This window comes from Ictalurus furcatus, chromosome 1 (assembly GCF_023375685.1).
Source record: "Ictalurus furcatus strain D&B chromosome 1, Billie_1.0, whole genome shotgun sequence".
Taxonomy (NCBI): Eukaryota; Metazoa; Chordata; class Actinopteri; order Siluriformes; family Ictaluridae; genus Ictalurus; species Ictalurus furcatus.
The window spans coordinates 36,037,690-36,065,189 of NC_071255.1; the positions used below are offsets into that span (position 1 = coordinate 36,037,690).

The 27,500-nt window shown below is 41.3% G+C and overlaps 1 protein-coding gene across 3 annotated transcripts in view; it reads right to left on the reverse strand.

Annotated features, from left to right (window-relative positions):
• Nucleotides 1–27,500, reverse strand: part of ntng1a (netrin g1a) — a 185,063-nt gene that overhangs the window by 12,849 nt on the left and 144,714 nt on the right. The window contains exons 5-7 of one of the 3 annotated variants that reach the window (XM_053621951.1): nucleotides 27,085–27,111; nucleotides 6,015–6,182; nucleotides 74–208 (exon numbers count right to left, since the gene is read on the reverse strand). In XM_053621951.1, the coding sequence (XP_053477926.1) occupies nucleotides 74–208; nucleotides 6,015–6,182; nucleotides 27,085–27,111 (330 nt within the window). The remainder of the gene's footprint in view (nucleotides 1–73; nucleotides 209–6,014; nucleotides 6,183–27,084; nucleotides 27,112–27,500) is intronic. The other 2 variants (XM_053622034.1, XM_053622117.1) reach the window with 2 other exon arrangements.

Sequence of the window (27,500 nt, forward strand, 5' to 3'; positions counted from 1 at the left end):
TGTGTGTGAGAGAGAGTGAGACAGAGAGAGAGAGTGAGACAGCTGAGTGTGTGCTTTATATTGTGGTACTTACATTTGCAGCCATTGTCCCATAAATATCCGGGGAGACACAGGTGACACTTACTGCCTGTCGCTCCGCTCTTACACTTACAGAACCCAGTGCCATTACACCGGTCACTCTCTGAGCCCAACGGATTACAATTACAGTCTGCAGAGACACACACACACACACACACACACACACACACACACACACACGGCACAGACGCTCTGCATCGCATCATCACATCAACTCGGTTCATGAACTCATGACCTTCAGCCCAAAGTGTCTTTCTGATCCATTATTATTACAGCCAAGCTCTGCTGCATCGCTACTGTGTGACTGAGATGAGCTGTGAGATAGATGGAGGGAGAAAACTACACACACACACACACACACACACACACACACACACACACACACACACTATACTATATAAACAATCTGGTCCAACAGTCTGCGCGCGCTACCAAGACTGCTTTTATTTCATCAGTTATCAAATACAGAAAGAAAGGAAGGAAGGAAGGAAGGAAGGAAGGAAGGAAGGAAGGAAGGAAAAAGGGCTTAGAGCTAAGGGAAATGCATCAAGCATCAAATTAAATTAATTAGAAATAAAAAAAATGAAAGAAAGGAAATAGAGGTAAAGAAAAAGACACAAAGTGAAAATGGACAAAAAAGAAAGAAAAGAAAAGAGAGAATGAGAAAGTGTGAAAAGGTGAAAAAAAGGAAATAAGGAAAAAGAAATAAAGTAAAGTGGGGAAAAGATACAAAGAGCAAAACAGAAAGAAAGAAAGAAAGAAAGAAAGAAAGTGTGCAAAGAAAAAGAGCATAGAAAGAAGGGAAATACATTACCACATAACATGTAATGAGAAATAAAGTTTTAATACAGTTCAAAAAATTGAGAGAAAGAGAAAGACAAAAGGAGAGAGGGAAAAAAGGGAGAGAAGAAAGAGACAAGGAGGGAATAAGAAAGTGTGAAAAGGTTTTTTAAAAAATGGGAAGGAATGAGAAAGATAAAAAGACAGATGAGGGAAAATACAAATAAGAAGAAATGTGAAAAAAGGGGAAAAGTATGAATAAATGAATAAGAAAAGAAAGAAAGAAAGAAAGAAAGAAAGAAAGAAGTTGGGGCGAAGAGGAAGATGAATGAAAAACGTAGAAAAATGAAAGAAAGGGTAAAAGAAATAAAGAGGAAAAAGAAAGAGAATGGGAATTATCACACAGATCAGAAATGAACAGAATTACTCATGGAAATGGAAATAAAGCAAGAAAATAATGTGAAAGAGAAAGAAATACAGCACAATTTACAGAGGGGGAAAAGGAGAGAATAAGAAGGGTGTGGGGATGGAGGATGGAAAGATAAAGCAAAGAAAGAGGGAACGTTAGAAAGAATAAAATAGTGATAATGAGTGATGAAAGATAAATAAGAAAGGAAAAGAGTTAATCAAATAAAAAAGAGGTAGAAAGAAAATGTAATTATACGAAGTGATGAAAAAAGAAGGAAAGAAAGAAGGAAAGAAAGAATGACAAAAAGAAGGAAAAAAGAAGGAAAGAAAGAAAGAAGGAAGGAAGGAAGGAAGGAAGGAAGGAAGGAAGAGAATGAGTTGTATGTTACAGTTATAAATATATAAATATAAATATGTGGTAACTGATGGAATAAAATGTTTAATATTCTGAAAGACAAGAAAACGTCGTATTTAATCAGTTTAACACGAGTGGGTAAAAGAACTTTTCATGAGAAGTTGATTTATCTCACTCTTCATTATCGTGGATAAACAAAATGTTTGTTTATTCTGTTACAAGAAATTATTCTTAAATTTCTGTTTAATGGTAATAAATAAAGAAAAGCTTTCAGTCTGTGTTCCACAGAAGGCTATAGTTATTATCCAGAGTTTAGTGAGATGTTTGACCAGCACACACAAACACGCCAGACTTTTAAAATGAGATACTGTTAATGTTTCTGTTATTACTGTTCCTGTCACAATAGAACCTTATCATTCCTCTTATTCCTACGATTATTTATATTATAGTAATAATATAGCAGTATATACTGCAGTACGAGCAACTTTACTGTTACTATTAACTGCTATCACCGTTACTATCACTACTGTTACTATCACTACTGTTACTATCACTATCACCACTGTTACTATCACTACTATCACTATCACTACTGTTACTATCACTACTATCACTATCACCACTGTTACTATCACTACTATCACTATCATTACTGTTACTATCACTACTGTTACTATCACTATCACCACTGTTACTATCACTACTGTTACTATCACTATCACCACTGTTACTATCACTACTGTTACTATCACTACTATCACTATCACTACTGTTAACTACTATCACTATCACTACTGTTACTATCACTATCACTACTGTTACTATCACTATCACCACTGTTACTATCACTACTGTTACTATCACTACTATCACTATCACTACTGTTACTATCACTATCACTACTGTTACTATCACTATTGTTACTATCACTACTGTTACTATCACTATCACTACTGTTACTATCACTATCACTACTGTTACTATCACTATAACTACTGTTACTATCACTAATGTTACTATCACTATCACTACCTTTACTATCACTACTGTTACTATCACTACTAATACTATCACTATCACTACTGTTACTGTTACTATCACTACTCTTACTATCACTACTGTTACTGTTACTATCACTACTGTTACTATCACTATCACCACTGTTACTATCACTACTATTAGTATCACTACTGTTACTATCACTACTATTACTATCACTATCACTACTGTTACTGTTACTATCACTACTGTTACTATCACTACTATCACTATCACTACTGTTACTATCACTACTGTTACTATCACTTTCACTACTGTTAGTATCACAACTGTTACTATCACTACTGTTACTATCACTACTGTTACTATCACTACTATTAGTATCACTACTATTACTATCACTACTATCATTATCACTACTGTTACTATCACTACTATTACTATCAGTACTGTTACTATCACTACTATTACTATCAGTACTGTTACTATCACTACTATTACTATCAGTACTGTTACTGATACTGTTACTGATGTTACAGTAATAACACTGTATGGGATGTTACAGTAATAACACTACTATTACTATCACTACTATTACTATCACTACTGTTACTATCACTACTATTACTAACACTATCACTACTGTAACTATCACTACTGTTACTATTGCTACTGTTACTATTACTATCACTACTGTTACTATCACTACTGTTACTATCACTATCACTACTGTTACTATCACTACTGTTACTTTCACTACTAATACTATCACTATCACTACTGTTACTATAACTATCAGTACTGTTACTATCAGTACTGTTACTATCACTATCACTACTATTACTATCACTATCACTACTGTTACTATCACTGTTACTATTAACTGCTATCACCGTTACTATCACTACTGTTACTATCACTATCACCACTGTTACTATCACTACTATCACTATCACTACTGTTACTATCACTACTATCACTATCACCACTGTTACTATCACTACTATCACTATCACTACTGTTACTATCACTACTGTTACTATCACTATCACCACTGTTACTATCACTACTGTTACTATCACTACTATCACTATCACTACTGTTAACTACTATCACTATCACTACTGTTACTATCACTATCACTACTGTTACTATCACTATTGTTACTATCACTACTGTTACTATCACTATCACTACTGTTACTATCACTATAACTACTGTTACTATCACTAATGTTACTATCACTATCACTACCTTTACTATCACTACTGTTACTATCACTACTAATACTATCACTATCACTACTGTTACTGTTACTATCACTACTCTTACTATCACTACTGTTACTGTTACTATCACTACTGTTACTATCACTATCACCACTGTTACTATCACTACTATTAGTATCACTACTGTTACTATCACTACTATTACTATCACTATCACTACTGTTACTGTTACTATCACTACTGTTACTATCACTACTATCACTATCACTACTGTTACTATCACTACTGTTACTATCACTTTCACTACTGTTAGTATCACTACTGTTACTATCACTACTGTTACTATCACTACTATTAGTATCACTACTATTACTATCACTACTATCATTATCACTACTGTTACTATCACTACTATTACTATCAGTACTGTTACTATCACTACTATTACTATCAGTACTGTTACTATCACTACTATTACTATCAGTACTGTTACTGATACTGTTACTGATGTTACAGTAATAACACTGTATGGGATGTTACAGTAATAACACTACTATTACTATCACTACTATTACTATCACTACTGTTACTATCACTACTATTACTAACACTATCACTACTGTAACTATCACTACTGTTACTATTGCTACTGTTACTATTACTATCACTACTGTTACTATCACTACTGTTACTATCATTATCACTACTGTTACTATCACTACTGTTACTTTCACTACTAATACTATCACTATCACTACTGTTACTATAACTATCAGTACTGTTACTATCAGTACTGTTACTATCACTATCACTACTATTACTATCACTATCACTACTATTACTATCACTACTGTTACTATCACTACTATTACTAACACTATCACTACTGTAACTATCACTACTGTTACTATTGCTACTGTTACTATTACTATCACTACTGTTACTATCACTACTGTTACTATCACTATCACTACTGTTACTATCACTACTGTTACTTTCACTACTGTTACTTTCACTACTAATACTATCACTATCACTACTGTTACTATAACTATCAGTACTGTTACTATCAGTACTGTTACTATCACTATCACTACTATTACTATCACTATCACTACTGTTACTATCGCTACTGTTACTATCACTATTGTTACTATCACTACTGTCACTATCACTACTGTTACTGTCACTATCACTACTGTTACTATCACTACTGTTACTATCACTATTGTTACTATCACTACTATTACTATCACTATCACTACTGTTACTATCACTACTGTTACTATCACTACTGTTAGTATCACTATCACTACTGTTACTATCACTACTGTTACTATTATACTATTACTGCTAGATATTTACTCATACCATTACTATTGTTATTATCATTATCATCACTGTTACATTTTCAAATAATACTGTTACTATTATTACTGTTACATTACTGTTATAGTCTTACATTACTAGTAATCTTATTACTGTTTGTATTAGTCTCTTACATTAATATTACTGTTATTACTGTTATTATTACTATTACCATTGTTACACTATTGCTTTTATTGCTGCTACTGTTGCTTTTACTAGATGTTACCTTTACCATTACTTGTACTGTTACCATTACTATTATTGTTACGTTACTATAGCTACCGTTACTATTAGTACTATTACTAAACTATACTTATTGCTAATATGATACACTACCACTATTACTATATTTTTATCTCTTACGTCTCGATGACTATACAATCGCAGTAACTTATGTCACTGTCCAGTTACTAATGTTACTCTAAACAGTGTGATATGTTCTACATGTATAACACACACACAAACACACACACACACAAACACACACACACAAACACACACTATAGAGATTTGCATATTTCGCCAATTTTAATTTGGACATTTTTACTGCAGAAATGTCGTCCTCAGTCTCACAACTACAGAGATGTACACGTGTGGGAGTGACGGTGAGGAGAGGATGTGTATGAGGAGGCAGGATATACAGCCAGGTGATGAGGGACAGGGTGAAGGGGTGAGGTAGTGATGCTAAGCATGTTGCTAAGCTTTGTGTGAGTGTGTGTGTGTGTGTGTGTGTGTGAGAGAGAGAGAGAGAGAGAGAGAGAGATGGCATGATGAGATGGAGCGAAAGGCCCACTGACCTATACACACATTCTCATCGTCGAGCTCGGCCGAAGCATTGCGGTAGAAGCCCAGCTTGCAGAGCTGACAGTGCTGCCCCCTAGTGTTGTGCTTACAGCTCACGCAAATCACCGTGTTTAACAACTCGATGTAGCTGCAGCGGTTCGAGTGGCCGAAACACTCGCAGTCTTGCACACAGGGAGAGAAATGGGACCGGGTCTGTAAGCCATGTGTGTGTGCATACATGTGTGTGTGTGTGTGTGTGTGTGTGTGTTATAACGGCTCATGCTCGGCTCAGAAAAAGCAGGATGACGGATCGCTTTAAGACTCATGAGAAAACAATACTGTTAGTTTAAGCTCACTGTGTGTGTGTGTGTGTGTGTGTGTGTGTGTGTGTGTGTGTGGTACATGCTCGGTTTGGAAAGCAGGATGTCAGGGTGCTTTTAGAATCAAGAGAAAGCGTATGTGTGTTAGAGAGGCACTGGGGTTTGAGCACACATGACCCGATGATGATGATGACGAAGATGAAAACAGGAAAATGCACTGATGAATGGAGGAAGCGTTACACAACACCACAAACAGATGCAACCTTCAACCGCATCGTAGGATTGAAAATTACACCGAGTTGGGTTTGTTTTAACACCGATGAGAACGTGGAAATAAAAGATGGAAGCGGGGCATGTGCCGACAATCGGTTATTTGTGCCCTAGTGAGAAAAAAGAAGCTTCTAGAGAGGCAGAACTCAGGAAGCAGCAAACACCTACTGCAGTAAAGAAGAACATAAATACACGTGCAGTACAGTGCACTAAACGCGAAGAGCGATGATCTTCAAATACCATGATCACGAAAGACTACTACGTCAGACTTACACAGTTTTGGGCTATAATTTGATGCTATTTCATCGTTAAACCCGTTTAAAAAAGTGTCTTAATCCGGCAGTCTGACCCGGGGCTCTGAGATATCACTCTGATTAATCCATTTCCCGTATACTCCAGTGCTCCTTGTGGTCTAAAGAGCTCGAGAATATATTCCAGGATTAAACTGGCAGATGTTATATTAATTAGATGAAATTACACTACACCTCACTTTTGTTTTCAGCTCGACCTGTCAATCACAAACGCTCATTCTTCACTATACGATCGTACCATTATGCCAGTTTAGTTCAGTTTTTTCCCCCGCAGTAAGATTAAGAACCCCAGGATTCTCGTCTCTGAGTGAGAAGTTTAACGAGTCATCGCTGGGATTATATTACAGGTGAGAATATTATAAAGCGTGGAATCGGCACATGCTCGGACGGGAAAAGAGGAGCTGGAACTTTGGCAGTAGAACCACAGTCCTACATTCCCTATATACGTCCCAAAATAACAGCTTTCCAGGTCACAGATAGAAAAGCGGCGCGCCCTACCTAGCATCCCTACACCAGACGAAGGAAACGAGACCAGTCGCCGTGGCGCTATCGATTCTGTCAGGACGCGCCGTGAGAAATTACACGTCCTTATCTGAAGTAAAGGAAATATTTCCCATCTATCCATCTTCTATAAAGTCTCCCTCAGTACAGAGTCCTGACTCGGCCCAGTTTCACACGGGGAACGGATGGAGAGTGGGGGAGGGGCTCGGCTCGACTCGACTCGACTCGGCGCGATGCGCCACCGGGTTCTTATGGAAAGACTGGAAGGATCATTTAATAAAGAGCAGCCCGATCAAACGAGAGAGTTGAGGCGATAAGAAAAGAGGGCTGAGATCTCTTTCATCTCTTCTTATCTCGTCTCTCTTTCTCTCCAACCTTTCTTTCTCTCTGTTTCTTCTTTTCTTTCTCTGAGCCCATCTCTCTCTCTCTCTCTCTCTCTCTCTCTCTCTCGATCTCTCTTTTCCCATCTAATGTCTGTCTGTCCGTCTGTCTGTCTGCTGCCCAACCCCCCCCCTTCTACATTTGCCCTATTTTATTACATTATTACACTATTACATCTCCTTTTCTCTTTTTCCCCTTTCTTCATCTCTTTCTTTTTCATTCTTGTCCTCTTTTATCTTTTCTTTATGTTTACATATGTATTATGTCCTACCTTCTAGTCCACCTCCTCTTTCTTTCTTTCGTTTTATTTTTATGGCCTTTTTTTCCTCTTCTACAAGCATTTTTACCGCCAGTTGGTCTCCTTCTATTTGTTGTCGTCTTCCTCTTTTTCTTTCTTTCTTTCTTTCATTCTTTCTTTCTTTTTACCTTTCCCTGCATATTCTTTGTCAAGTTCTTTCTTTCTTTCTCTGTGCCCATCTCTCTCTCTCTCTCTCTCTCTCTCTCTTTTTCCCATCTAATGCTCTTTTTGTCTTCCACTGTCTCTCAGTCTGGCTGCTACCCCAATCACCCCCCCCCCCCCCCCCGGTTCTTCTCTTGTCTCTCTTTCTCTCCACCATTTTCCCTTTCTTTTGTCCTCTTTTGTTTTTCCCATTTTCACAGTCCGTCTGTCTCTCTCTCTCTCTCTCTGTTTTGCTCTCTAACTTTCTTCGGTCTCTCTATATATATCAGTTTCTCTCTTTATACCTCTCTCTCTCTCTCTCTCTCTCTCTCTCTTTCTCACTCTCTCTCTCCCTTCTTTCTCCCTCAGTGTTTGTCTCTCTCAATTTAAATTTTTCAACCATAAAAAAACCATACACCCCAGTTAGCTTCTGTATATGTGTGTGTGTGTGTGTGTGTATGTATGTGTATGTGTGTGTGTGTGTGTGTGTGTGTGTATACCAATTTGAGTGAATTTGGTGAAGTCAATATACTGCTGTGTTTGTATGCAGGACTTTCATTATCAGAATCTGGATTGAGGTCAGGTCCCATACGTACGCACGTGCACACACACACACACACACACACACACACACACACACACATCTGTCCACAGTACGAGGCACAAGTCCAAAGCTGCCTGAATGTGTCGGTCATTTCCAACCCATCTCTCTCAATTCATTTCAATCTCTCTCTCTCTCTCTGTGTCACACACACACACACACACACACACACACACACAGCCTGAGGATATACAGTTTTGTGCAAAAGTAAATGTAAAGAAATGCTGTAGAGCAAAGATGCCTTCAGAATAATGAAATGAAACGTTTCTATGTTTTAAAAACATTCCTTAATGCGCAGTGAACAGAGGAACAGAGGAACAAAGAAACAAAGAGAACATGAAAGAGAGAACATGAAAGAGAGAACATGAAACAAAGTCGAGATTTGGTGTGACAGAAATAAAGATAGTCTGCGGTACAGTTAGTGTAGTTTGATAAGGAAATGAGCTGCAAGTTGTACTGAGCATGTTGCACAACCAGACCCGGTTCTTCCGGAGACTCGGACTGACAGCGAAACCCGGCAGTCTGCACTGTGTTTCTATCTGAAAAGCGTCTCTAATCATATCCTGACATCTTTCTCTAACATTTCATCTCGTGCTGGAAAAGTAATGTCTGGGAATCTGAAGTGTTTCTGCACTGACTCACTAATGCAGACGTCATCAAAGAAATACCTCTATTACAAAGAGTGCACTAAAAGAAAAGTGTGTGTGGGGGGGGAGGGGTACTGTATAATAATCCAAACATCTGAGTGCAACAACAACCACTGTTTCATTTCATCTCTCTTCCTCCTCTTTCTCTCCACCTCTCCTCTCTTCCTTCTCTTTCTCTCCATCTCTCTTCCTTCTCTGTCTCTCATCTCTCTTCCTCCTCTTTCTCTCCACCTCTCCTCTCTTCCTTCTCTTTCTCTCCATCTCTCTTCCTTCTCTGTCTCTCATCTCTCTTCCTCCTCTTTCTCTCCATCTCTCTTCCTCCTCTTTCTCTCCACCTCTCCTCTCTTCCTTCTCTGTCTCTCCATCTCTCTTCCTCCTCTTTCTCTCCATCTCTCATCTCTCTTCCTTCTCTGTCTCTCATCTCTCTTCCTCCTCTTTCTCTCCACCTCTCCTCTCTTCCTTCTCTTTCTCTCCATCTCTCTTCCTTCTCTGTCTCTCATCTCTCTTCCTCCTCTTTCTCTCCACCTCTCTTCCTTCTCTTTCTCTCCATCTCTCTTCCTTCTCTGTCTCTCATCTCTCTTCCTCCTCTTTCTCTCCACCTCTCCTCTCTTCCTTCTCTTTCTCTCCATCTCTCTTCCTTCTCTGTCTCTCATCTCTCTTCCTCCTCTTTCTCTCCACCTCTCCTCTCTTCCTTCTCTTTCTCTCCATCTCTCTTCCTTCTCTGTCTCTCATCTCTCTTCCTCCTCTTTCTCTCCATCTCTCTTCCTCCTCTTTCTCTCCACCTCTCCTCTCTTCCTTCTCTGTCTCTCCATCTCTCTTCCTCCTCTTTCTCTCCATCTCTCATCTCTCTTCCTTCTCTGTCTCTCATCTCTCTTCCTCCTCTTTCTCTCCACCTCTCCTCTCTTCCTTCTCTTTCTCTCCATCTCTCTTCCTTCTCTGTCTCTCATCTCTCTTCCTCCTCTTTCTCTCCACCTCTCTTCCTTCTCTTTCTCTCCATCTCTCTTCCTTCTCTGTCTCTCATCTCTCTTCCTCCTCTTTCTCTCCACCTCTCCTCTCTTCCTTCTCTTTCTCTCCATCTCTCTTCCTTCTCTGTCTCTCATCTCTCTTCCTCCTCTTTCTCTCCACCTCTCCTCTCTTCCTTCTCTTTCTCTCCATCTCTCTTCCTTCTCTGTCTCTCATCTCTCTTCCTCCTCTTTCTCTCCACCTCTCCTCTCTTCCTTCTCTTTCTCTCCATCTCTCTTCCTTCTCTGTCTCTCATCTCTCTTCCTCCTCTTTCTCTCCATCTCTCTTCCTCCTCTTTCTCTCCATCTCTCTTCCTCCTCTTTCTCTCCACCTCTCCTCTCTTCCTTCTCTGTCTCTCCATCTCTCTTCCTCCTCTTTCTCTCCATCTCTCATCTCTCTTCCTTCTCTGTCTCTCCATCTCTCTTCCTCCTTTTTCTCTCCACCTCTCCTCTCTTCCTTCTCTTTCTCTCCATCTCTCTTCCTTCTCTGTCTCTCATCTCTCTTCCTCCTCTTTCTCTCCACCTCTCCTCTCTTCCTTCTCTTTCTCTCCATCTCTCTTCCTTCTCTGTCTCTCATCTCTCTTCCTCCTCTTTCTCTCCACCTCTCCTCTCTTCCTTCTCTTTCTCTCCATCTCTCTTCCTTCTCTTTCTCTCATCTCTCTTCCTTCTCTTTCTCTCCATCTCTCTTCCTTCTCTTTCTCTCATCTCTCTTCCTTCTCTTTCTCTCCATCTCTCTTCCTTCTCTTTCACACATCTCACTTCCTTCTCTGTCTCTCATCTCTCTTCCTTCTCTTTCTCTCATCTCTCTTCCTTCTCTTTCACACATCTCTCTTCCTTCTCTTTCTCTCCATCTCTCCTCTCTTCCTTCTCTTTCTCTCATCTCTCTTCCTTCTCTGTCTCTCATCTCTCTTCCTTCTCTTTCTCTCCATCTCTCTTCCTTCTCTTTCACACATCTCACTTCCTTCTCTGTCTCTCATCTCTCTTCCTCCTCTTTCTCTCCATCTCTCTTCCTTCTCTTTCACACATCTCTCTTCCTTCTCTGTCTCTCATCTCTCTTCCTTCTCTTTCTCTCCATCTCTCTTCCTTCTCTTTCACACATCTCACTTCCTTCTCTGTCTCTCATCTCTCTTCCTTCTCTGTCTCTCATCTCTCTTCCTTCTCTTTCTCTCCATCTCTCTTCCTTCTCTTTCTCTCCATCTCTCTTCCTTCTCTGTCTCTCATCTCTCTTCCTTCTCTTTCACACATCTCTCTTCCTTCTCTTTCTCTCCATCTCTCTTCCTTCTCTTTCTCTCCATCTCTCTTCCTTCTCTGTCTCTCATCTCTCTTCCTTCTCTTTCACACATCTCTCTTCCTTCTCTTTCTCTCCATCTCTCTTCCTTCTCTTTCTCTCCATCTCTCTTCCTTCTCTTTCTCTCCATCTCTCTTCCTTCTCTGTCTCTCATCTCTCTTCCTTCTCTTTCTCTCCATCTCTCTTCCTTCTCTGTCTCTCATCTCTCTTCCTTCTCTTTCTCTCCATCTCTCTTCCTTCTCTTTCTCTCCATCTATGTTTTTCTCTTTGTTCTCTTCTACAAACATTTTTACTGCCAGTTTGTGGCTGCACTTTTGTCTTGCTTTAATTGTCTCACCATGCCATTCTTTCTGTTCTGGCCTTTATGTTACGGTTCTTCTCTGTTCTAGTGTTTTGCCACGTGTTCATAGCTTCTTCACGTGTTTGATTTGGTTATTATCAAAAACTTTATCTGCACTTGCTTCCGTCTCCGCCTCTAAACTGTGCCTCTAACAATGAACATTCTAGATCAGCAGTACCGGAAACAAGAAAAGAACACATAAACAAACAGCTTTGATCCCAGCGCCATTAGAGTAACAAGGGCCAGCTGCATGGGGGGGGGGGGGGCATGTTTAGGGGCTGGTGTTATCTACACTCAAATCAGTACATAAACCCAGATACAATCCCCCACGAGGATAAGATCATAACACTTCCTCATCTAAAGAAAGAACCCATTTTCCGGAAAAAAAAATCAACTTTCAAATCAACTTTAGAGCTACACACTCGAGTTAACAGGGCAAGCACGCTCGAAAAATTCTTGCAGAAACTCCGATAGTACCCGGCCATCCATAAAAATCTTCGCAGCTCCCGCCTCGTAGTAGGTACGTAGTAGGATACGAGAGGACAGCAGACACTTTTACATCCAAGGGACGTACCTGCCCGTTCCCTACCTGTTTTCCTAAATAAGTGACTGAAGCCTTAGGAAATTCCCACTGGAAGCAGCAGATAAACGACAAAACACATCGTGTAGGATCGACATCTGTTCAGCCCACGTAGACGCATGAATGACTACGTCATCCAGATAAATATGGCAGTTAGGAACCTCACCTAAAACCACTGACATTAGTTATTGAACCATCGCTGGTGCATTTCGTAACCCAAATGCCACCTGTGTATACTGTAGAAAAGCAACCTGGCTTACAAACGCTGAAATGCTCAGTTAAAGGCCCCTGCCAGTACCCTTTCAGCAGATCTAATTTAGTAATGTATTTCGCCACCCCGAGATACAGTCTTCATGGCAACGGAAAAGCATCAGGCATGGTGACAGAATGAACTTTAGTCAGTACATAAACGAAATGACCCATCGGCTTTCGGTAATAAAACACATGGTGAGCTCCAGGGACTACGACTTGGTTTCGCAAAGCCGTTCTGCAATAAATACTTTACTTCACCTTTCGTTTCTCCTCTCTTACTTGCTGGACAACAGTATGCGTGTAGTTTTATTGGTAATGCACTACCTCAATGTCATGACATCTCAATGTCATGCTGGATGACAGAAATACCAATAGGCGCATCATTAAAGGGGTTGGGGAAACTATTTACCAACTTCATTACAGCTTGTCGCTGATCATTAGCTAGATACGAATTTCCATAGAGATTTTAATCCATCATCCCGGTCATTAGTAGGCAAGGTATGGGCTAGTAAAGAAATTCACTCTGCCTTTACGTTAGTCGCCGGGTCACAAACAGAAACACTAGTGATCTCATCTTTTAGTTCAGCACGGCATAAGTATGCTTTCAACATATTCATGTGACATTTTTTGCGTCTTCACTCTGGAGTAGGAATTATATAATCAGTCTCAATCAGTTTATCCTTGACCACATAAGGGACTGAAAAACGTGCAGTGAGAGCAGATCCAGGGGTAGGAAACGACACCAAAACCTATCGAAACAGCTTTTCATCTTCTTCTGCGAAAGAGAAAGAGCTTCCTTTGCCCCGACACACACATCAAGCAACCGTTCACGAGTACGAGAGGCAAAATCAAGAACATTTGTCTTCTCGGACGGACCTGTAACGAGAAATTACAGCATCTTCCAGCATTTTCAAAGGTCCACGTACATTCTGCCCGAACACCAGTTACAGCAGAGTCTTGTCGCGCTTCGCGAACAGCAAATATAACTAATGGAACTCCATCATCCTAATCGTTCCCTGATTCTATACAATACTTACACAACGCAGATTTCAATGTCTGATGCCAGTGCTCCAAAGCCCCTTGCGATTCAGGGTGATAGGCACTTGACACTACATGAGACACACCAAGAGCCTTCAATGTATCATGAAATACCTGAGACATGAAATTTGATCCCTGATCGGTTTGAACCATTTTTGGTAGCCAAAAAAATTTCGCAAGAGACGTAGTCATGGCCCTTAACAGCATAGCTTCAGGAAAGCGTGTAGCGACACACATGATTGTCAGTCTTAATACGTGGAAGTGGACCCACACAATCCACAAGGACGCGTTCAAATGGTTCGCCTACTGCAGGAGCAGGGCAAAGAGGAGCAGGCGGCACCACCACTCACTTGGCAAGTATGGCGAGTTTTGCAGTACTGGGCAACATCTGTTTTTAACCCCGGACAAAAGAAATGTTGGCGCACGCGGTTGTATGTCTAATTTATCCCAAGATGTCAAGACAGCATCAACAGTACCGGAAACAAGAAAAGAACACATAAACAAGCAGCTTTGATTCCAGTCACTGGCTGGGCGGAGTGGCGTGTCCGGTCGTTCACCACTGTGCTTTTTTTTCTTCTGTTTAACTTCCGTCTGACTTATCCATCCTGGAGCGTCACTAGACTAACAAGCGTCGGGTGCGGAGGGGTGGGGGGAGGAGGAAGGGGGGGGGGTGGCTACATTCAGAGAAGGAAAAACAGCAAATCAGTACGTAAACCCAGATACAATCCCCCATGAGGCTCAGGCCGTAACAGGATTGTGAAAAAATAGCACTTTCACAGTCTTACGAGCTTGCATACGCTCTTCAGTTTGGTTTGGTGGTATTGGTTGTTGTGTATAAATGCTACAGTCACAGCCTTTGCCTCTTAGCGTGTTCGTGCAGCTGCCATGAGACACTGCAAGTGAAGTCTCCACATGACATCTGGGCTAGCTCTAGAGGTTCATTTAGCTGTTTTACGAAAGCACGCAAACCTCACGCTTCGAACAAAAAATGCCAAAATGCCACATTTTTCTGACACGCTTCTCCTGTAGCATCATATCTGAGGATATGCTCTCTATACCCTGTTCTGTTTACACAAGCTCACAGGCATCCAGATTCACAAAATGCTAGTGGTGATATGATCATGTTTGAGATTAGTTGATGAAATCTACCTTAATCTCCGCCCTTGTCGACTCAGGGATGTCTGTCACTCAGCCAAAAAATAACGTTTTGAAGCCAAAGACTTAAGCACTAGTCAGCAGTATGGTTTTCCTTCAAGTAACATATCTTATTTAACCAACTAGCCTACCATCACACCCTTCGCGAGCTCACTCAGGTGTTTGTAAGTAAAAAAAAAAACCCAACAACACCGGGACTGAAAGATACCAGGGTAAGTTTTATACAAATACAGGGTTAATTTCAGATTCATACAGTACAACTGGAGGGGTAAATGCCTGTATGAATCTGTGTTTGAACTCCTACCTCTCTGAATGGAGGACACGGTGGGCAAATCAACCTGAGGAGCTACTGCACATATTTCAGGGACAGAAAAGAAACAAACAAAAAACACAACTAATTAAATGAAGCATGATTAATTAAACAGAAATCAATTCTTATTATGACTTTAAAGCATACTTTAACACAATAACAATGCGAGTGTGAGCGTGATATGCCAACATGCTGTATGCACTAAACAGTATTTACCGCTTTCCTGAAGAGTTCTTTGAATGGTGAATGAGACTGAATTGCGATTTCATAGAATTTGGACTAACGTATATTGAACTCAAGCACTACTGGTCAGTGGAACAGACATACATTTTGTGTATTCTGTTACGAAAATGAAGTTACTTGCACTTTATATTTCCCAACATTTGCTAAAAGCCAAGCAAAATGACCCGAGAGACTGTGGATCTGTGGAGCAGTCATTACTGGAACATTTTCTCTACCGACCTCTATGTTTCCCAAACCATTATTATCTCATCCATATCTGATAACAGTTTTCTCAATAAAGAGTGAAAACTTTGATGAATAACCAAATTATGACCGTGCATACAAATGATAATAAATTATCTTAACAAAACAAACATACACAGTGTAACCGAGAACAATATTACTTCAGAAGTCGTTCACACACTCCCGGCGATAGAAAGATGGCAAACCAGTGTTATTAATTAGTAAAATTTGCAAGAAGCAGCCATTCAGGAAAATACAATCTGTAATGACAGACCCTTCATTAACTCCAAACATACTCCACCAACAACTACACCATACAATACAATCCATGTGTACTGACCAACCCCTATGCCGAACAAACCATCTTTCATGACCAGCACCTACACCCGACAAATCCATCCATCCTTCCTGACCAACCCCGACACCCTGCAAACCCATCCCTCCTGACCAACCACTTCACCGTAAAAACCCATTCTTCCTGACAAACCCCTACACCCTACAAACCATCTTTCATGACCAGCACCTACACCCTACAAATCCATCCTTCCTGACCAACCACTACACCGTACAAACCCATCCCTCCTGACCATCCACTACACCGTAAAAACCCATTCTTCCTGACAAACCCCTACACCCTACAAACAATCTTTCATGACCAGCACCTACACCCTACAAATCCATCCTTCCTGACCAACCACTACACCGTACAAACCCATCCCTCCTGACCAACCACTACACCGTAAAAACCCATTCTTCCTGACAAACCCCTACACCCTACAAACAATCTTTCATGACCAGCACCTACACCCTACAAATCTATCCTTCCTGACCAACCACTACACCGTACAAACCCATCCCTCCTGACCAACCACTACACCGTAAAAACCCATTCTTCTTGACAAACCCCTAAACCCTACAAACAATCTTTCATGACCAGCACCTACACCCTACAAATCCATCCTTCCTGACCAACCACTTCACCCTACAAATCCATCCTTCCTGACCAACCACTACAAACCCATCCCTCCTGACCAACCACTACACCGTAAAAACCCATTCTTCCTGACAAACCCCTACACCCTACAAACCCATCTTTCATGACCATCCCCTACAGCTTACAAACCAATCTTTACAGACTAACCTTTAAACCTTACAAGCCAGTCTTTACTGACCAACTCCTACACCCTACAAAAATCTTTACTGACAAACCCCTACAAACCCATTTGTCATTACCAACCCCTACCCCCTACAACCCAATCTATACTGACAAACCCCTACCCCCTATAAACCCATCTTTCATGACCAACCCCTACACCCTATACACCCATCTTTCTTTACCGACCCCTACACCCTATACATCCATTTTTCATTACCAATCCCTACACCCTAAACACCCATTCATTTTATTGAAACCCTACCCCATTGTAACCAGTTCATAATCAACCCTTATTTCTTACACCCTACACCACACACATACCCCACACAGCATCCAACCCCTGCACCCCAAAAATCCATTCTTCATGATTAATGCCTAGACTCCACAAATCCATCCTTTCCAATTAATCCCTGCAAATCCATCCTTCAAGATAAACCCCTATGCCCATAAACCATCATTTCTGACCAACTTCTACACTCTACTCACCTATATTTATTGACCAACACCCTAAACCCCCATTCTTCAAGAATAACTTTACATCCTACACCCAACATACCCATCTATCACAGCCAACTTGTATGTCACTGTCACCCATCATTAGGATTAATCCCTACACCCTACGTGCTGACTCCTCATTATCAACCCCTGCACACTACAAACCCATCCTTTACGATCAACCCCTAGATAATACTCACCCATCAGTGATAATCACCTATTCTTATTAATCAATCCCTAGACCCTATACGTCTGTCCTTTGCAATCAACCCTTAGACCCCAAACACCCTTGACTGACAAGTATGCCCTAAAAAAAATTACGTTCAATTCCTACACCCTTTATAGCAAATCTTTATGGTTGACCCCTTCAACCTACAAACCAGTTGTCTCCAAGATTTACGCTGCACTTGATATATTTTCCCTCTATTCTTTATCTGAGCCGAAAGGAAATCAAGAGTCTGCACAGTACCCCTGCAAAATAATGAAGCCTCAAAGTCTGCTGAAACTGGAGCAAGTGTGTGTGTGTGTGTTTGTGCAGGAAAAGAGGACTACTGTTTCTTATAGCTGTAGAATCTCAGAGCTGCTCCCAGACTTGTCAGAGTGCCTCATGTAGGAGAGTGAGACAGAAAGAAGAAAGTAAAAACAAGTTTGACCAGTTGGAGGTTGTCAAGACTTTCGCCTGACAGCACAGCAAACAACAAGCCCTACTAAAAATTGGCAGGCTGAATCTCTGGTGATTTCATTCACCTCACTACAGACTGCTGTGTGTGGCAGATTTGGGGGGGGGGGGGAGGACAAAAACCAAAAATGGGGGAAAAAAACAAAACAAAGGAAATGGTATTTGGTCTGAGTTGGAAGTGTATCCTACCTTGATTTCGGTTAGCAACACCTAGAGATGAAACGTTCTGCCGGACTGTATGCAATCAGGAGAGACGAGGAGTTGTTAGAATGGACCTTATTGTGTGATCAATCAGATGCACTAAAAATGGATCTAGGTTGGACCAGGTGGACACAAACACGGCTAAACACACACACACACACACACACACACACACACAGCTATGGCTTGGGTTCTACAAAACTCTCTTGCATGACAGGGAACCGCCAAGCCTGACAGAAAACAAGCAGTAGATGCATCCCAAAACCAGTCGCACACATTCATTGTATGTAATTTGATATGGTTCATGGCTTTCTTGGCATCGGATGGGATGAAAAAAAGAGAGTAGGGGAATGACCTAGCGTCGAGACGTTTTCGCAGCGCTAGCCGAGATCGCTAAGTCGATCTGCATGCCTTGCGCAACGTGTGGCTCTATATTTAGAAAACCTGCCCTTCAATTCATCAAATTGATTATTCAATCGATATCTAATTACGCGACATTTCTGGAAGAAAGAATAACAATGAATTAGCAGAGTGAGAAGGCGCCGGTGGGCGCTAATGACGGATCTTCGTAATTACATACAATTCTTCATTTCCTCCGAGAGAGGGCGGAAATGCTGGATGGCTAGGGATGAAGAAGTCTGCTGTCAAGCTCAGTAGCATAAGAAAAACCCCCCGTTTTACCCCGCTCTCTCCATTCTCTCTGTCACATCGTGAGCTCATGATCGTGAATTTCCTCAGGCCTGAACCTTAGTGTGTATGTTTTTATGATACCAGTGCAGTGTGGAGGAAATCCAGGTTCTTGTTTAAGGCAATGTGGCTTTTATTACGCACCTGATAAACGACTTCATGGGAGCAAGAGAACTTATTTTCTTTCAGTTCAAGCTCCTATTGTGTTAAATGAGGAAAGAAAAATAAATAAGATGATAATGTGATAAAGCATTACGGATAGTTGATGCTAATACTCATAAAAGACGTCAAAGGTGTAAGCTAGCGTCTACTTTCCTTTAGATTGCTACAAAATCCAAAACTGACCGTCGCTTTTTGTTTTTTTGTTTTTTTCTTTGTATGCATCGGATACTGCACTTTTTTTTTTTCTTTTTTACATTTTTTAACATGCCCTTGTCATATTCAGAAGTGCACATGAAAGGTGGTGATTTGAAAAGATCATTCTTTGGCTATTTGGATTACTAAAGCGCTAGTTTGTTAACTTCCTAGCAGAGTAAGGAAAACTTCTATAGAGTAAATACTTAATTTGAACAGGTTGTCAAAGTTATTTAAAAATATGAAGTAGTCCCCCCCTCCCTCCTCCCCTTGCATTCTCACAAATTGGTCATTTGCCTGACCCCACCCGCTAGCTAGCGCTCGCCCGTCGTATCTACCAACAGCGGAGGGTCAGGTCTAGCGTGTACTTCCTCCAAGAAGTCCTCTATAAAATCTGAGCTAATAAAGCAATAAAATGTCCCAGCGCAGGGTTCAGCTGAGGAACTAGGACGGGCGTGTTAAAAAGTAACGGACATCGATGAAATCCGGCCAAAAAAGTTCACGACAAAAGCGATCCATCAACGCAGGAAAGTGTTTGAAGTGTACGTGCTCATGTTTAGCAGCTGAATCTAAAGGAAAGAGAAACACTACTTCTTCTTTTTCCCTGGGTGCGGTAAAGCAGAGAGGACACACTTAACCATTCAACCTCTCAAATTCTCACAGAGACGCCGAACATGGAGTATTTACGACGTGTAGCTTTCGGAAACACACTCGTCACACTTACTTTCCCCTGAGGACCTGAAGATGGGAAAACACAGCCCCATATAATGAAGAAAACAAATGAATTCGAAGCTAAATTAGCAGCTGATTAGCTCTGATGCTCACACGCCTGTTTGCTTTGTTTATTTTGTGTTGTGTGGAAAAAGAAAAGAAAAAAAAAAAAAGGCAGGGAAAAAAATACCCCAGGTAAAATCATCGGAATGAGGAGCGACCGTTTAATCAGCGCCACTCCTTTAATGAAATGCAATCCTGTACAGCGTCTTAAAATATTAATTTTGCTCTAATACCCACAATAGGCAGGTCTCGGCAAGCTTAATAAGCGGGAGATAGAATTGAGAAAAGTCAATAAGGAATTCAATTATGCTTACGGAGAAACTGCTGTGTTCATTTCTTTTCTTTTCTTTTTTTTTTTTTTTAATCACTCGGTTCACGCACGCTCGGGTGTAATCTCTTTGTCCTCAAGGACGCCGATCACTCGGCTGCCTCTCTGGAGCTCAGGTTGTGTGTTGGGTGGTTTTCACTCAGTGAACACACACACACACACACACACACTGGGCTCGGTGAGAGAACAATCGGCGGCTGATTGGTGTGTGTATATGTGTGTGTGTGTGTGTGTGTGTGAGGATGAGAGAGGCTGAATGGTAAGCGGGTCCTCTCTTAGGGCTTTGTTTATCCACCGACTCGGTGATCAGCTTCGCTGTGTGTCCACTGTAAAGAAACGGCCGTAGAAATAAATAAATAAATAAATAAATAAATAAATAAATAAATAAATAAATGCCATCCCCATAATTCTCTGAAACTGAGGAACCCATCAGGAGCTCCACTGGTGCATCTGATCAGCTGGAGCAGGAGGTGCAAGACGTTTCTGGGAAGTTTTATTTTGCTACCGACATTTTGAACGATCTTGAAAGCAGCACCAGGTGCACGTCATTTGTACTGTAAGAGTAATCTGCATCAAAACAGAATTTGGTTGTACCGCATGACACTTAAAGTGCCCGCACTGATTAATAAAACACCCTCACAGAGTGACGCTGGTACAGATTAAGCGCTGTGTCAAGACTTCGTACACACAGTGAGGGTTCCATAGTAAAGAATTCATCAATTCATCATATCAATTCACTTCTAAACAGAGTCCAAAAACCATCACGAAATAAATGAAATCCTGTGCACACGTTACGAGTTCATGAGCTCCGTTTCGTATCTCGCGGCTACATTAAGTCGTGTGCACAACCCATACATAAGAGAATGTCATAAAAATAAATAAATAAATAAATAAATAAATAAATGCAAAATAATAAGATGCACGGGATCATGTGGTGTTCCAGAAGCTGCTGGAGAATGAGTGTGGAAGCCATACTGTTCAATTGAACTGAGTGATAAATGTGATTAATCGTTACAACGTGGACTATTCATGCAGCAGTACAGCTGACATCAAAGGAAAAACGAAACAAAACGGAACGCTTTTTCTCTTTATTCAGTCTGCACTTTCTGTCCCTGACTCTTATTTTATTATTTTTTTAAAATTGTTATTATTGTTTGGATTTAAAGGCGAACGTTCGCGTTTAAGAGCGGTGGTTTCTAGTCGAGAAAAATCTGGAAACCTCAGAGGTGTAAACTACACACATTCGAAAGCCAGAAATTCAACTCAAGCGTGCGCGTAACCCGGCTCTGAATACGCGGAACTTTCCCCGCAAAAATACTGACACCGCTTTTCGACGTAAGCTGCGACTGACCCTGGGGTCGGATCGTCCTAGCTGTAAATCGCTCTGAATAAAAGTCAATAAAACCCCTGAATATAACTGTATTCGCTGTGTTTATAGGAGTTTATGAGACTGTAATACGCTAATTTGCTCTGGAGAATAATGACTGAATCTTACGTCAGGTTTTTATTTCAATTTTCCGATTTATTTCTGTAGTAAATCCTGACATGTAATTGCCAGTTCCTTAGGTAGACCTGCAAATGTATTGGCGCCCCACCAAGTGACCACCATAGGACCACCACTGAGTAAATATTAACTACTGAATTAATTACACACCTTTAATTAGTAAGTATATAATAGCTACAGCATAGGTATACCTATAAACTCTCTAAAAAAAAAAAATTCATTGTTTGATTAGCGTCTCCTGGCTCGTTTTTTTATTTTATTTTGCAGGTTAGCAATATTTCACATCGGCTTACATTAGCCAGCTAGGAAATCAGTCCTCTAATGGGTGGAAATTGTTCTTGCGAAGGCGCACGGTGTCTCGGTGTCGGTGGAGAAGCAGGCTGTGTGCATGAATGCGCACGTATGAACGTGTGTATGAACGGTGTGAACGGCTCAGTGGAGAACATGGGAAGAACATGCAGCGCATGCAAGTAACACAAAGGTACACATACTCACACACAACACACACACACACACACACACACACACGCACACACGGTAACACAGAGTGAAGTACTGCGAGAATGGAAGGATGTCCACTTGGTTGTTCATTCATTTCTTTGTCATATCATGAGTAAATAATAAACTCTTCAGTCTAGTTTGGAGAAGACCATGAAGAAATGATCGAGGTTGTTTGTGCCGAGCTGTATTCATCCACTCATCATGGCATTCTCTACACGAGAACTTATTTCAAAGAAGGGATTTAACGAAGCTCCGGTCACCTTGGCTTGGACTTGCTAGACAATTATTGAGCATATTTACAGGAAACAGAGATTCATAATAATACGGTATTGCACTACAATATCTTTCTGTTGTTCGCGACAGCTTTATTTACCTAGCTCAGTCCGTAGTGTGATCAATAAAGACTGGGTTTGTATCATCAGACTAATGTTGAAAAGGTTTAACTGTCTGGTAGGGTTCATTTCTGTCCACATTTCTTGTTTTCGTTATGGAAAAGCGACATATTCATCAAGGGTCACCCAAATTACTGTGAGGTCTAGATGTATTACTTTGTTCTACTTCTATCTTTCAACTAAATGTAAGAAATGAATATATATATATATACACACACAGTACTAAACAACCAAATTCCAAATTATTAGGAATCCCATTCAAAAACCGGGTAACACCGTGCATTCGGAAATGCTTTTCTGTTCACAACTGTTGTAAAGAGTCATTTTTTGAGTTACCGTACCCTTCCTGTCAGTTTCAACAAGTCTGTCCGTTCTCCTACTGCTTACTGGGTGGATATATATATATATATATCAGAAAACTACAGACTTTCCTTTTACTACATTCACAACCTAATGTGCTGATAGAAACTCAACTTCAACATTACTGGGGAATCCTAAAGACTGGTAAGTTTACAGCAGGAAATGAGTTCTCAGTTTAATTACCAGCATCATCCACATCAGTCTCTGTCTCATCACCCGAGGTACTGTAAAAGTCAGTTACGGCGTTCAAACACCAGCCTCATCGGCGTCTCTTCGATCCACTCACATCGGTGGCGAAACAGTCCCTGATTCATTCCCTCGCTTCTGTTCTGTTGGCTCGTTATTAAAGACTTTATATCCCATCATTTCACGTCTTAAATCTTTGCCTGCTGTGACGGCCAGGGCGTGTACGCCTTTGTCTTGATGACGAGACAGCACAGGAGCGTCGCAGAAACGACGAGAGCCGACAAACGGACTCGACGAGGATTATATCTGTTTCCGTACGACGCGTGGCTTACCGACGTCCGAGGTTCTAGACATCTCCAGGCAGACTGTTTGATACCGTTCGTCAGAATTCAGCCAGATTGAGATCCGAATCAAAGTGAAATAGAATTGAGGAAGAAACGTTTTTACTGTCATCGCCTCAGACAGTTGAACATGTTAGTGTTGGGTTTCCATTAAAAAAAGAGGAGAATAAATCCTGTGCGCAAGTATAAATGCATAAAGGTCTTTAAGGTTCATTACACAAGAACGATGATGAGCCTTCCTCATGACCTTTGACCCCTGCAGCTTGATATTTTTTTGCGCCAGGGCATCCCTGTGAGGAAGAGAGCTAATTAGCGAATCAGCAAGGCAATTATAATGCACAGATTTCGCATTCTAATTAAAATTTAAATTCAGTCGGCAGAAACAGAGACCGCTCAACAATCCTCCGTCTGATGTGCGGTTTTAACTTTATCCTCCACTTCCAGGGCTTCGGTTCTCCACTTCCCAACATTATTAAGGAGGATATTTACCAGACTGGTGCTATTACTGAGAGATTTTCTGTGATAGAGAAAAGGAACAAACACGACTCCCGCAAAGGGCCGGAATTGAATTGGTGCTCCGTGTGGAGAACTGAGGCGTGTTTGCGCACCCTGTTGAGAATGATCCAGAAGAATCCCCGTGAGGAAGGCGGTTTGATGTGGAAACAGCTGGTCTCTGGATGCACTTTGACTCGCTCAATATTTCTCTGGCTGATGTTCTGCTATTGAGCCTCCCATCTGCTGTAACTCGAGGCCCCCGGCTGGACTAGATAATGCCGCATTGCTCATATTAAAATGACCTTTCCTCATCGTGCTCATGGAGACCGCTCGGGCTTCAATAAGCATCAGTGTACGTGTGTGTGTGTGTGTGTGTGTGTGTGCGTGTGCCTTTTATTTTTAATACATACAAGAAGGGGTGGGGGGGTGGGGGGGGGGTTGCATGCATGGGAGGAGTCGGCTTTAATATCACCTCCCAAAAGCACACTGACAGGAGCTAAGCTAGCTCAACTAAGCTGTAATTAACACTTGTCTTGAACAAAAAGTGCACAGATGAGGTTTTCTGTAATCCTTTGGGCTTTATGAAAAGCCGGATCAGCTATACTCAAAGTGCTGTCAAATTTTCTGCACTGGAAAAGGCACACACACACACACAGACACACACACACACACACACACACTGGAATCCAAAATGTGTCTGACCATCACTGGTATAAGTATTCAGGGTGTTTACGTAGCTTTTGAGGCAAAATCTTTCAGTTAAATGGTGTGTGTTAGATTAGACGTGTATGTATTTACCTTATAATGTCAGTGTAATTACTATACATACACTGGGGGAAATAAACGGATTAATTCAAAGATATATATATATACATTTTCCTCTGTTGCATTTTGAGCAATTTAAACAACTGCCTCACTGTTATGGTTAACGGTGCGGAAAATTAAAAAAATGGTCAGAACTACAGTTTGATCATTTATAGTCAATTTGGTGCACAATACAGTACATATGCTTAAAAAAATGTCAGTGTGCTCACCAATATAGTGCATATACCCCCAAAAATAGTCAGTTTGGACCCCAATACAGTAAATATGCCTCAATTTGGTCCACGATACAGTTAAGTTGTCCAAAATATTTCCAAAATACAGTTAGTTTAATCTAAAATACAGCCGTTTTGTCCAAATTACAAACAATTTCAACCAAGATACAGTCCATTTGGAAATGACTGTGTGTTCAGTGGTATTCTCAAATACACTGTTCACTGTATATCACAGGGCCCTTTCCATCTTCTGCTTCCCATATATGGTCGTACTTCCTTTTCTTATTAGCACTCGCTTTTTCTGTTACTCGGGGTTTATTTCCAGCTGTCTCATTAAAGTATGTTATCGTAATTTTCATTGTTTCTTGCTTTCTGATTTTTGCATTACTAAACCGTCACCGACTCGTTCACTAGACACGTTCTCCAGACTCGTTCCCTAGACACGTTCTCCAGACTCATCCCCTAGACATGTTCTCCAGACTCGTCTCCTAGACACGTTCTCCAGACTCGTTCCCTATACTCGTTCTCCAGACTCGTTCCCTAGACTGGTTCTCCAGACTCGTTCCCTAGACTCATTCTCCAGACTCGTTCCCTAGACACATTCTCCAGACTCGTTCCCTAGACACGTTCTCCAGACTCGTTCCCTAGACACGTTCTCCAGACTCGTTCCCTAGACACGTTCTCCAGACTCGTTCCCTTGACACGTTCTCCAGACTCGTTCCCTAGACTCGTTCTCCAGACTCGTTCCCTAGACACGTTCTCCAGACTCGTTCCCTAGACACGTTCTCCAGACTCGTTCCCTTGACACGTTCTCCAGACTCGTTCCCTAGACTCGTTCCCTAGACTCGTTCCCTAGACACGTTCTCCAGACTCGTTCCCTAGACTCGTTCTCCAGACTCGTTCCCTAGACACGTTCTCCAGACTCGTTCCCTAGACACGTTCTCCAGACTCGTTCCCTTGACACGTTCTCCAGACTCGTTCCCTAGACTCGTTCCCTAGACTCGTTCCCTAGACTCGTTCCCTAGACTCGTTCCCTAGACACGTTCTCCAGACTCGTTCCCTAGACACATTCTCCAGACTCGTTCACTAGACACGTTCTCCAGACTCGTTCCCTAGACTTGTTCTCCAGACTCGTTCCCTATACTCGTTCTCCAGACTCACTCTCCAGACTCGTCTCCTAGACATGTTCTCCAGACTCGTCTCCTAGACAAGTTCTCCAGACTCGTTCCCTATACTCATTCTCCAGACTCGTTCTCCAGACTCGTTCTCCAGACTCGTTCTCTATACTGGTTCTCCAGACTCGTTACCTATACTGGTTCTCCAGACTCGTTCCCTAGACTGGTTCTCCAGACTCGTTCCCTATACTGGTTCTCCACACTCGTTCCCTAGACACGTTCTCCAGACTCGTTTCCTAGACACGTTCTCCAGACTCGTTCCCTAGACTCGTTCCCTAGACACGTTCTCCAGACTCGTTCCCTACTGTAGGTCCCTAGTTTCCAGTGCTTTGCCTATAAATGTTTCTTATGAATCATAACCTGCAATTTACACCAGCATTTACGTGTGTCTTCTCTTTTGCTGTTAAAGGGTGATCTATCTGTATTTCAGAAATGAATATTGGACACCAAGTGGACCTGATGAGCGAAAGCCAGGCGTCATGCACTGCCTCGGATTATTACACTAGATTCGGTTACTTACTCACTGGACCCACGTTATTCGGCACACCTGTAAAAGGGGAAAAAAAGAAGAGAGAGAGAGATAGATAGAGAATGTTAGCACTCTGTTAAGAGATATTTCAAGCTGAACAGTCATCGTTGGATGAAAAATCCCACAAAAAAAGTTTTCACATTTCAATTCACGTTTGTTTATACAAGGCTTCGTCTTGTCATGAATACCTCGTCTCAGTGCTCGGATTTCAGTCGTGTCTCCAACCCACGTGTTATCACTGGTTTATTATCCTAATGCGTGCACCTGTTCTGTGTTCCACAATGATTTCTATATTTCTACTCTAGCTCTCATGCCTTTGTTTCCCATGTTCACGCTTCATTCGACGTGCGCATCGTAATGACTTTTAAATATATATCAGGAGGCAAGATTTTCAGGGATATACTGTG